The following is a 12204-nucleotide window of genomic DNA, read 5'->3' on the forward strand; positions in this document are numbered from 1 at the left end:
GAGGCTTGGTCTGCTGTGGTGTAAAACTGTCCAAGGAGCTGTCTTCTGAGGCTGCACCGGGCACATTCTTCTGGATGGTGGAACGTGCATGCCCAGCTGCCACCCTCATCCCCACAGTGGCCCGGCAGCCCTGGAAACTTTGCCCTTCCTGCCAGTTCACCTGCGTGTTTGCAGGAGGCCACCATGCAGTGCAGTCAGGCTAGGCAAGGATGGAGAACTCACCCACTGCTGCGAACTTGGGGGCACCTGGCCTGGGCAGGGAGCACTGCTCCTGCTTAGCCACTGGCCGCCAGGTCTAGAACCCTCGGGGATGAGGTCTGTGGACCAGGACTGGTGGCTCAGGGGTCCTTCAGGGGCTTTGATCAGTGGGCGCTCCTGGCATGGGAAGGTTCAAAGTTTGCAATGTTCCAGGCACCTTCCTGCACATCCCAGAGTTTGCCCAAGAGGACCAGGCTGAATCCTGGAAGGCCAAGGCGGCTGGCAGCATTTCAGAGAGCTCAGGCTTTTCTTGTTCCTTCTTTTTTCTCCTCCCTCTAGAAAAACAAGTGTCTATTCCATTGCTTATAGCAAGATGGAGAGAATAGACACAATCATCCATGACCCAGTGAAAGTATCTTACCACGTTCAGAAAGACTAGGTGGACGCTGGGAAGTGTCAGGCGCCCTCTCTCTCCACCACTTCCAACTCTGGGCTCTGGACCCTGGGCCAGGCAGGCACCACCCCTGTGGTTTTCCACCAAAGGGTGACTTCATGCTGCAGCTCTGGGCACAGAGGTGGGCATGCTGCAGGGTACTTGGGGGAGGAGACCTGCCGGGCCCTGACCATGGCCCCCTTCCTGCCCTCAGATGCTGGCGACATGATCGAGATGCAGGGCTTTGGACTCAGCCTGCCAGCCTGGCACCTGGAGCCCCTGTGCAGCCAGGGCTCCTCCTGCCTCTCCTACTCCACCAGCAGCTCCCCATACGTATCCCCCAGCCACTGCAGCTGTGTCCCCGACCGGTGAGTGGGTGTGTCCATCCGTGTGTATGTGTCCGTCTGTCCTTTGGGGCTGTGTCACTTGCCTGAAGGGTGATCTCTAGTTGGACACACCTGGGTTCGAAGTTCATTTCTGCTCCCCATGTGACTTTGACAAGCGGCTGAGTCTCTCTGAGCTTCTCCATGTCTGAGCCTCAGTTTCCTCCTCTGTAAGATGGGGATAACACCCCCTTCTCCCTAAGGTACTTGTGAGGACTGAATGAGGTCTATGACCCACGTGAGTGCCCAGCGCTGTGCCTGGCACAGAGCAAGTGCTCAGTACCTGGAGCTCCCCAGGTGGACCTGGATCCTGCCGTCAGGCTGCCGTCTGAGGACACTCAGCAGGTATCTGGGCATCTGCCACGTGCCAGGAACGGCGTGTGAATGGCATTTGCGTGAGGGTCACGTGCCCACACTTGATGCTTGCCGACGGCTTTTTCACCAGTTGCACCTGTTGACCCTCGGATGGCTCTCTCCATTTTCACATGAGGAAGCCAAGATTCACTAACATGAAGTTAGTTGCCCAAGATCCCCTGGGTGGTTGGGGGCCAGGCTGGGCCCCCAGCAGCTCTACCCAGGGTAGCTGGCAGGGCCAGGGAGCCCTTGCCATGCTTCCGGGTTGTAGATCCGGCTCCCTGCGCCACCCGCCCTCTGAGCCAGAAGGTCCTTCCTTCTCACGCTTCCCTCCGGAGGAGCAGCCCTGAGTCAGGTTGATTCCACAGGTTGCCCCTCAGGCTGCTGTGTGAGAGCATGAAGAGGCAGATCGTGTCCCGGGCCTTCTATGGCTGTGAGTGTGGGGTGAGGTGGGGCCGCAGGGCGTGGGAGCAGGGGCAGGGGGAGGCACCGGGACAGAGGGTCACGGCCTCCCGGCTCCCCCCGCCCCCCCCCCACAGGGCTGGCGTACTGCCGCCACCTGTCCACGGTGCGGACCCACCTGTCAGCGCTGGTGCATCACAACATCATCCCACCCGCCCGGCCACCGGGGGCCTCGGGGGGCCTCACCAAGGACATGTGGAGCAAGTATCAAAAGAACGAAAAGGTGCATGCTCTGGGGTGCCAGGGACCGAGGCCGGCTCGAGGGGCTGGGGGCCAGCAGGGAGAGCAGGCCAGCCTGCTCCGTGAGTGGCTTTCACAGACGACATAGGCGTTCAGGTAAAAGGTGGTCCAGGGTCAGAGGTGACAGGCCAGGACTGATGGCCTTGGAGTGCCTGGGTCAAGGTAGAGCCTCACAACTAGTCCTGTGGGTTTCCACAGGAAGGGGACTGGACAGGAAGTCCATTCTGCTTCTGCATTACTCCACGACCTTGAGGAAACCCCCTCGTCTCTCTGGGCTCCTTTTCTGACCTGGAAGGAAGCAGGGTTGAAGTAGATCTGCATCCAGCTCTAGTCTGGGGGCAGGGAGGATGTGACGGTCCCATAGCTGGGTTTGCCTGGGTTTCAGCAGAGTGACCAAACGAATCACCGTCCCCAGCCCCAGCTCTCAGGGCATGGGGTCGCCGAGCTGGGCTGCAGAGACTGCAGGGGCTGCATAGTCTTCCCCCCCCCGGGTCCCTCAGAACTACAAGGAGCTGGAGCTGCTGCGGCAGGTTTACTCTGGCGGCGTGGAGCACGAGATCCGCAAGGACGTCTGGCCGTTTCTGCTTGGCCACTACAAGTTTGGCATGAGCAAGAAGGAGATGGAACAGGTAAGGGGAGCCTGTTCCCCACGGGGGTAGGGAGATGGGGAGCCAGGCCATGGGAAGCAGGGAGGGGGCCTCAGAAACCTCAGCCTCTTCCCAGCCAGAAAGGAACAGGGCAGAGGAAGATGTTAGCAGGGGGGCCCCACTGTCTTCACCCCGAGGCCCGACCCTAGTCTCCAGCTGTCCCAGGAGGACAGCTGCAGAGGAGGACCTGGTGCACCCCTCCCGCCATGGTCACGCTGTGGTCTGAGTACAGGTGGACACAGTGGTGGCAGCGAGGTACCAGCGGGTGTTGGCAGAGTGGAAGGCCTGCGAGGTGGTGGTGAGGCAGCGGGAGCGGGAGGCTCACCCAGCTACGCTCACCAAGTTCTCCTCAGGCAGCAGCATCGACAGCCACGTGCAGCACCTCATCCACCGAGACTCCACCATCAGCAATGACGTGAGCCCGAGGGGACCTGGGGGCCGGGGGCGGGGCCACCAGCGCTGTAGGCCTGCCCTCTAGTGTTCGCTGGCAGTGGAGCCCTGGAGAACAGCTTAGTGCGTCTGTGTCTCATTTTCTTCCACTGAAAAATGGGATGACGGTCCCCTGCTGCCCACTTCTCTGGGTGTTGCAGGAATAAAATGACATGGCGTGCTGTGTTCTGTTCTAATGGACTAGCAGAGGAGGATAAATTTATGGGGCATTAGGGAGGCTCTCCCTCTTTGTAGAGAGAGCTGAAGGCTATGAATGGGCCTCCCTAGGTTCTAGTCCTAGGTCCACTAGTGACAAGATGAGTGACTTCTCTTCCCATCTCTGGGCCTCAGTGCCCCCTCTCAGCTCTACTCTCCTCTGATTGCAGAAGCTCCTGCAAGAGCTGTTGGCCAGAGACCAGGGGAGCACTTAACAGCAGTCCCACCTTATAGAGTTGACTATGCAAAGCCAGTTCAGAGCCTGTGTGGTTCTTCTGGCCTCACCCCTGACTTTTAGGTGAACATCAAGTCCCAAACTATGGCTGCTGGGCCCAACCAGAACTGATAAGTTTCAGTTTTCAGGACATTGTTTCATTAACTTACGTTTTTTCTTTAAAATTGCCTCTTTAGAAATAGTGTATATTCTTGTTACTTAGCTCCTTACTAATACTAACAGATAACTCAAATTGGAGCAAGACTTAAAGAAATATAACCAAGATACACTCTCCTTTCCATGGGCTTTGTTCTTAATCCCCTATTTGTGAACATAACACTCTTTCTGCTTTGGGTTTTGTAAAATCCTGAGTCTGTACCAATGCCCCAGCTGCTTAGCTTATGGACTCAAGTATCCTTTCTCACTGGCACTATTCTGAGGCTCTGAATTGCCTCAGAATCATGGCCGTACCTGACACTAACCGAACAGTGCTTCATGCTTCTTGCCCAAAGTGAAAAGTCTTTTTAAGCATTCCCTTCCCTACATAGTCCAAATAGAAAAACAAAACGAAACAAAACTGTATGTATGTGTCTCTTCTTTTCCCTGTGACTTACCTGTGGGAGTGTGGACTGTTTCAATCAGTAGAATATGTTTCTTTTCACTTCTTACCTCTCCTCAGTTTGTCTGCAGCTAATATAACCGATTAGGTACTTGCTAGAGAGGTTTCCTGCCTTCTACAGAACATTCAGTACTGAAAATAAGGAAGAACCTATTTTTCCTAACACCTCCAGTTGCCGCATCCATAGGCTGCCCCAGAGGCCACACCAAAGACACTATGGAAGCTGTCCTGACCCGAGGCAGCCTCATGACTTCTGTGTTGGTAGAGTGACACTTACGCTGGCCATCGAGCGTCCAGGCCTCCGGTTCCCCTTCTTCCCTGCAGCAGCCACAGGAAGCGCTTCACACTTTTTCTCACCAATGTGAGACCAGATGGGGCTGGAGACGGTGTTTTCATGTTTTCCTGGAGCCTGGTCAGCTGGGTCAAAGGGGGCACTTGGCACCCGGGGGAGGCAGCGCTAGAGGCCATGGGGTGGGAGTGGGGGGTGTGAGGAGACTTCTCCATCCCTCTCAGCTCTGACCCAGGAAGGAGATGCCGAGCTGAGGGACGGTGCTGGAGTGCAGGTGTGAGCCCCGCCACCTTTGCCCCCACCAGGTGTTTGTCTCTGTGGATGACCTGGAGCCTCCAAGGCCCCTGGGCCCCGAAGATCCCAGACCAGAGCCTGAGCAGGGGGCGGGGGCCGGGCCCACTGGCAGCACCATGGTGGAGCAACCGTCGGTGGAGTTCGACTCTCCAGACTCAGGACTGCCTTCCTCCCGCAATTACTCCGTGGCCTCGGGCATCCAGTCGAGCATAGATGAGGGCCAGAGCATGGGCTTTGAGGAGGAGAACGTAGGTGGGGAGGAAGGCTCTGACGGGCTGGTCCCTGCAGCCCAGGTCTCCAAGCCTCAGGACCCCAGCCAGGAGGCCTCGCGGGCCGGCGAGCTGGAGGCCGGGGAGGAGCTCGCCGCCGTGTGTGCTGCTGCCTACACTGTATGTGGTCGTTCCCCAGGCACTGCTCTCAGCGGCCCCAGAGGCTGGGGTTAGGGGCTGGCGGGGCAGAGGGTGGGGTGGCCTGGACTGTCCTGGAGGGAGGCACTGAGCCCATCTCGCAGCAACCCCACAGGACTCTGTTCTCTGAGTCCCTTGGTTCCCTGCCTTTGCTGCCTTCCTTTTTTCGGGCATCACCTCCAGCCCCCAACTCACCCCTGAGGGCCCTCCGCTCCTCCAGATAGAATTACTGGACACCGTGGCCTTAAATTTGCACCGCATAGACAAGGATGTGCAGCGATGTGACCGCAACTACTGGTACTTCACACCCCCCAACCTCGAGCGGCTCAGAGACATCATGTGCAGGTGCCACTGTGGGGCTGGGCTCCGTGGGAGGCAGGGGCCCTGCTCTGTGAAAGGTTAGACCCGGCAGCGCCCTGCTCCCCTGCCCTGTCCCCGACTCACGCTCGGCTCCCTCCGTCTGCTGTGCCCCCCACCCCACCCCCTCGTCATTCTCGAGGTCTTTCAGATCTCAGCTTTGGCCATGCTTATCCAGGAAGCCTTAGAGGACCCCCACCCCGCATGTCAGGTGGTGATGGCCTGTCCAGTCTGTCTCCCTGAGCCCCTGAGGGCCTTGAGGACAGAGGCTACGGGTGGTTCGCCGTTGTGCTCCAGTGCTTTAGGGTCGCAGAAAGTCTGACCTCTGGGGAGCAGGCTGCTCTAGGGGCCGTCTCCCCAGGAGTTCTGGGGGGGAGGGGAGGATGGCGCACACCCACAGTGACTCTCCTTGGCATTTCAGCTACGTGTGGGAGCACTTGGACGTGGGCTACGTGCAGGGCATGTGCGACCTGCTGGCGCCCCTCCTGGTTGTCCTCGACAATGGTGAGGAGGGGTTGTTGGATTGGGCCTGGGCTGACCCAAGCTGGAGAAAGGAAAAGGGGACGGCATGGTCTTCATGGGTGGGCATGTGAGCCGGCCCTGTCCCCCCTGCGGACTGAGGCTTTGGGGGTCTCCTGCCTTGCCGGCCTCACGCCCACCTCCCCACAGACCAGCTGGCCTACAGCTGTTTCAGCCACCTCATGAAGAGGATGAGCCAGAACTTCCCCAACGGGGGTGCCATGGACGCCCACTTTGCCAACATGCGCTCCCTCATCCAGGTGAGGCTGGCAGCAGCCCGGGGGCAAGTGACCGGGCAGCGCGGGGCTTGTTCATCAATCCACGGGGAGACCGGGGAAAGCTCCCAAAATGTTTTTTACGTATGCGTAGTTTCTTTCATTAACGCCCCCACACACACCATTGTCAGCCTTACTAATTGAGGAGTGTCAGCGTGTGAACGCTTATGCTCGTGAAAGTTCTGGCGAGTAGCGCGGTTGATGATGAAATCACCCAGAATGTGGCATCATTCCAAAGAGTACATCCCAGAGAGACAGGTGGGGCTGCAGAGTGCAGCCTGGACGGGAGGGGCGGGAGCAGCTGCTAGGCAGCCAGGGAGGCCCCGCGGAGGGGCCTGGGCGGCAGGGCGCTGGGGAGAGGCAGCACGGGTTCAGTCTGGCTCCCGTTCTCCACTCAAACCAGATCCTGGACTCAGAGCTGTTTGAACTGATGCATCAGAATGGAGACTACACCCACTTCTACTTCTGTTACCGCTGGTTCCTGCTGGATTTTAAGAGAGGTAAGAGGCGGGCTGGAGAGTGGGCCTGGGGTCAGGGGCGGTGGGAGAGCCCTCTTCCCCGAAGTCAGTGGTTCTCAACCCACACTGTATTTTAGAACCCCCTGAGGAGCCCTGGGCCCCACCCAGCCCCAGACTTCCTAAGTGTGGTGATTTTAAAAGCCATTAGGTGAGTCCACAGCGCAGCTAGGGTTGAAAATCACCCAAATGCAATGGTTTTCAGAACCGTTTTCGAACCAAATCTTCCCAAGCACCAAGGCCTATAAAAGGCTGCTCTAGTGCGACGTGGCCTCTGCAGGAGGCCAGCGTGCAGGAACTACAAGGGCAAAGGGTGGGGCCTTGGTCTGGGGCAGAGAACTGCTCTCCTGGAGCGGCTCCTGTGGTGGAGAGAGTCCCAGGACTCTGGCCCCTGGAGCTCTGTCTCGGCACGAGGCTCTGTCCAGAGGCCTGTGGACAGCCAGGCCCAGACTCAGCCCCTCGCCGTCCCCAGAGCTGCCGTATGAGGATGTGTTTGCTGTGTGGGAGGTGATCTGGGCAGCCCGGCACATCTCCTCGGAGCACTTTGTCCTGTTCATCGCCCTGGCCCTGGTGGAGGCCTACCGAGAGATCATCCGTGACAACAACATGGACTTCACTGACATCATCAAGTTCTTCAACGGTAGGAGCCACTTGGCCATTCCGGCTGCCTCAGCAGGGCCGTGGGGGCCTCCACTCCTGGCCGGCGCAGGGTTTGGGGGGCCCTTGGGAATACTGCCCCTGCCCCGTGAGCAGATGTGGCAGCGGAGCAGGGTGGGCAGCCCCAGGGCTCCTCCCAGACTGCCGCCCCCGCTCAGTTATCCATGTTCCCCCCAGAGCGGGCGGAGCATCACGACGCCCAGGAGATCCTGCGGATCGCCCGGGACCTCGTCCACAAGGTGCAGATGCTCATAGAGAACAAGTGAGGGCTGTGGCCAGGGGGCAGCAGCCCACCAGAGCCTGGGCTCCGGGCCCCTTTGGTCCCGCAGAGGGAGGTGCAGGCGCGGCACAGCCAAGACTGCCCCAGCCCCCAGCCGACCCACCTGCCCAACTGTATTCCTAACAAAGCGCTTGTGAGCCTGGGATCGGACTCCGGGCAGTGCTGGCCCTTCAGGGCGAGTCAGGGGCCAGGATGCCCTCAGGTCAGGACCGGGGAGGGAGGGGTCAGCCTCAGGGAATGGCTGCCTTGGGGGACACTTACCCTGCTCCCCTCTCAAACACCTGGGGATAGTCCCACTGCCACTGGCAGCCCCAGCCTGGACAGCTCCCCATGGCCTCTCCTGGGGCCCTGGAGAGTTAGGAGGGCTGTAGTTGCCTGGACCCTACCTGGGTGGGTCAAGGGGACTCTGTGCTGTATCTCTTCTGAGCGTCCCTCTGCAGGCCCAGTGCATGTGCACGCACCAGCCCCAGTTAGAGCAGCCAGAATGGCTGCCGGTTTGGGTGTGTGCCTTGGGTGCAGGAGACCTGGGCTGCGTTCCAGGCCCTCCCCTGAGACTGCGGGACAGCCCAACAACATGGGCCCTGGGTGGGAGCAACCCACCTCAGCAGCACTGCCACTGCCTTTGGCCACCCGAGGTGACCCCATGCACCACCACCCCCGGCCTATACAGTGCACCCATGTGTATCTGTAGTCTCAGTCTTACCACCTGCTCTTGCTTTATGCATTAGATGCATCCCCGAAAACTGTGTATCCGTGATCCCTTTGCCAGCAGAATGACCTGGGATGTGGCAGAAGCACTCGCTCTCCAGGCTGATTCTTTAGGGAGGCAATCCTGTCATGGCCTCCTCTCAGGGACGGGCTCCAGAGCCTGGGGCAGCCCATTGCCTATCCCAGGCATCTGCTGAGTCCCTGAGGTGGAGGGGAGGGTGCTTGGATCTCCCCAGCTTGTCTTTGGTGAGAAGCAAGGCTAGCTCTTCCTTCCACATGCTTCTCAGGATGCCGAGGACGCTAGGGACCCACAAACCCCCTTAGAGGACCCTCACTCATGGAAGTGCTAGGAAGGGCCCAGCTCCTGGCCCCAGGCCTAGTCACACTGCTTGCTCTGTCATCCCCACTTCCCGTCTCATCAATACATGCAGGATAGGCCTTGTTCTGGGGCCAGGAGGCCACTCTGCCCCGGGGTTGGGCCTGCCCAGCTATCACTAAGGTCTGGAGACTTCCTGCATTTGAGAAACATGAGAAAGGGCCCAGCCACCCCTCTGCATCCAGCACAGTCTCCCCAGCCCAGCCCTGCCCCGGGCACTGCACCACCTGTTTGGAGGCCAGCCTGCCCCATTGCCCACCCACCAGGTGAGTCCTTGGCCTCCACCAAGCACAGTGGCCGTTGTGTGCCTGCCTTAGCGACTCAGTGGTTTTTTGAGGAGCAGTGTGTGTATGTTTTTTGGCTCAGAAACTATACTCGTCAATGTAACAGACCAATAAACACAGCATTTGGCAATGCTTGAAGCTCTGGTGGCTATTTGTGGGCTGGCACTGGACCGTCAGTGTTTGTGTTGGGGAATTCTGTAAGCTCCGGATTGAGCGGTAAAGAGGGCCAGCCCCACAAGGCAAGGATGGTGAAAAGAGAGAACCAAAGCTTCCAGAAGAGAGGGGCCTTGGCTGTGGAATGGTCCAGGGTGATAGCCAGACTCTAAGTACCTAGAGAGTTGAAGTAAGTAAGTCAGAAAGAGAAAGGCCTAGACTGACCAATGGCCTCTCCAGCCTCTGGATGGCATGTAAGTCCCTGCCCCGCCCCGCCCCTTTCCAGCCTTTCTGCCCCCTGAGCTGGAGCTTGATGGGGAACCTACAAGACCTCCCGGCCTCTCTGGCCTTGGCTCCAGCCCATTTAGCACTGTCTTTGAGACGCCCGCTTCAGGCGGGAGTGTGGAGGGTGTAGTGGCAGGAGAGGTCAAACTCACTGAGGCATGGAGAGTGCTGGACTCAAAGAGCAGGTTCCCATCTGCCTTCCCCCGCCTCAGAGGGCCACTGCCCCATCAGCCACAGTTCCAGAGAGGGCTGCAGTCACCAGCATGTTGTTTGGTGTAGAGGACACTAGCTTTCTGGGCACTAGGGCCTGCTGTCAACTCAGAGCTGCCCAGGCAAGGAAACCAGTTCACACCAGGAACCCTGTGGCCAGGACCTTATAAGCCCCCTCAAGGAAACTCCTCTCCACCCCCTAGCTGACCTTGTAGCCTGGAGCAATCAGAATTCCCTCTGCTGTAACATCTATTCATGATTAAAAACTCTTACCAAAGTAGGTATAGAGGGAACGTATCTCAACATGGTGAAAGCTATTTATGACAAACCCATAGCCAACGTAATACTCAATGGTCAAAAGCTGAAAGCCTTCCTGCTAAAATCTGGAAAAAGGATGCCCACTCTCACCTATTCTATTCAACACAGTATTGGAAGTCCTAGCCACAGCAATCAGGCAAGAAAAAGAAATAAAAAAGTATCCAAATTGGAAAGGAAGAGGTAAAATTGTCAGTATATGCAGATAACATGATAACTATAGAGAGAGAACCCTAAGGACTCCACACAAAAGCTACTAGAACTGATGAACGGAAAGCCCAGAAATAAACCCACACACCTACGGCCAATTAATCTTCAATAAAGGAGGCAAGAGAATGGAGAAAAGACAGTCTCTTCAGCAAGTCGTGTGGTGGGAAAGCAGGACAGCCGCATGTAAATCAATGAAGTTAGAACACTCCTTCACACCACACACAAAAATAAACTCCAAATGGCTTTAAGACTTAAATATAAGACATGACACCATAAAACTCCTAAAAGAGAACACAGGCAAAACATTCTCTGACATAAATCATACCAATGTTTTCTTAGGTCAGTCTCCCAAGGCAATAGAAATAAAAGCAAAATAAACAAATGGGACTTAATCAAACTTATAAGCTTTTATACAGCAAAGGAAACCACAAACAAAACAAGAAGGTAACCTACGGACTGAGAGAAAATATTTGCAAATGATGCGGCCAACACAGACTTAATCTTCAAAATATACAAACAGCTCATACAACTCAACAACAAAACAACAACCCAATCGAAAAATGGGCAGAAGACCTAAATAGGCATTTCTCAAAAGACATACAGATGGCCAATAGGCACATGAAAAGATGCTTAACATCGCTAATTATAAGACACATGCAAATCAAAACCACAATGAGGTATCACCTCACACAGGTCAGAATGGCCCTGGTTAAAAGGTCTACAGTCCAATGCTGGACAGGGTGTGAAGAAAAGGGAACCCTCCTATGCTGTTGGTGGGAATGTAGTTGGTGACGCCACTATGGAAAACAGGATGGAGGTTCCTCAGAAAACTAAAAATAGCGTTGCCATATGATCCAGCAATCCCACTCCTGGGCACATCTCCAAAGAAAATTCTGATTTGAAAAGATACATGCACTCCAATGTTCATAGCAGCACTATTCACAATAGCCATGACATGGAAGCAACCTAAATGTACAACAGATGAATGGATAAATAAAAGGTGGTACATGTATACAACGGAACGCTACTCAGCCATTTAAAAAAATGAAATAATGCCATTTGCAGCAACATGGATGGACCTAGAGATTATCATACTAAGTGAGGTAAGTCAGACACAGAAAGACAAATACCATGTGATACCACTTATACATGGAATCTAAAATTTGATACCAAAACAGACTCACATAGACAACAAACTCATGGTTGCCAAAGGGGAAGGGGGGTGAGGGAGGGATAAATTAGGAGTTTGGGATTAGCAGATACAAACTACTGTATACAAAAATAAACAACAAGGGACTTCCCTGGTGGTGCAGTGGTTAAGAATCCGCCTGCCAATGCAGGGGACACGGGTTCAATCCTTGGCTGGGAAGATCCCAAGTGCTGCAGAGCAAGTAAGCCCGTGCGCTGCAACTATTGAGCCTGCTAAGCTCGTGCGCTGCAACAAGAGAAGCCAACGCAATGAGAAGCCTGCGCACCACAACAAAGAGTAGCCCCCGCTCGCCACAACTAGAGAAAGCCCGCGCACAGCAACGAAGACCCAACGCAGCCAAAAATAAATAAAATTAAAAAATAAACAGCAAGGCCCTACTGTATAGCACAGGGAACTATATTCAATACCCTATAATAAACCATAATGGAAAAGGATATGAAAAAGAATGTGAAAGAATACCTACATGTATGTGTATATATATTTGAATTTACTGTACACCAGAAACTAACGTGACATTGTATGTAAATCAAGTATACTTAAAAAAAAGAAAAAAAAAATCCCTCTGCTGTGACACCGCCTGAAAGTTCACCAAAGGCCCCTGATAACTTGCCTGGAAAGTGGCTGGTTCCTTCACACACTCCCACCTCTTCTCTGCTCCACCCAGA

General features: G+C 55.6%; 1 protein-coding gene across 3 annotated transcripts in view; it reads left to right on the plus strand.

The window, feature by feature from the left end:
• SGSM2 (small G protein signaling modulator 2) overlaps positions 1 to 9288 on the plus strand; it is a 37096-nt gene extending 27808 nt beyond the window's left edge. For all 3 annotated transcript variants that reach the window (XM_030861811.2, XM_030861816.2, XM_060290519.1), the window contains 12 exons: positions 846 to 999; positions 1737 to 1801; positions 1908 to 2053; positions 2571 to 2699; positions 2950 to 3132; positions 4790 to 5167; positions 5406 to 5530; positions 5964 to 6046; positions 6212 to 6321; positions 6740 to 6836; positions 7324 to 7491; positions 7686 to 9288. In XM_030861811.2, the coding sequence (XP_030717671.1) occupies positions 846 to 999; positions 1737 to 1801; positions 1908 to 2053; positions 2571 to 2699; positions 2950 to 3132; positions 4790 to 5167; positions 5406 to 5530; positions 5964 to 6046; positions 6212 to 6321; positions 6740 to 6836; positions 7324 to 7491; positions 7686 to 7774 (1727 nt within the window). In that variant the 3' untranslated portion in view covers positions 7775 to 9288. The remainder of the gene's footprint in view (positions 1 to 845; positions 1000 to 1736; positions 1802 to 1907; positions 2054 to 2570; positions 2700 to 2949; positions 3133 to 4789; positions 5168 to 5405; positions 5531 to 5963; positions 6047 to 6211; positions 6322 to 6739; positions 6837 to 7323; positions 7492 to 7685) is intronic.
• The last annotated feature ends 2916 nt before the right edge of the window (positions 9289 to 12204 follow it).

This window comes from Globicephala melas, chromosome 20, assembly GCF_963455315.2.
Source record: "Globicephala melas chromosome 20, mGloMel1.2, whole genome shotgun sequence".
Taxonomy (NCBI): Eukaryota; Metazoa; Chordata; class Mammalia; order Artiodactyla; family Delphinidae; genus Globicephala; species Globicephala melas.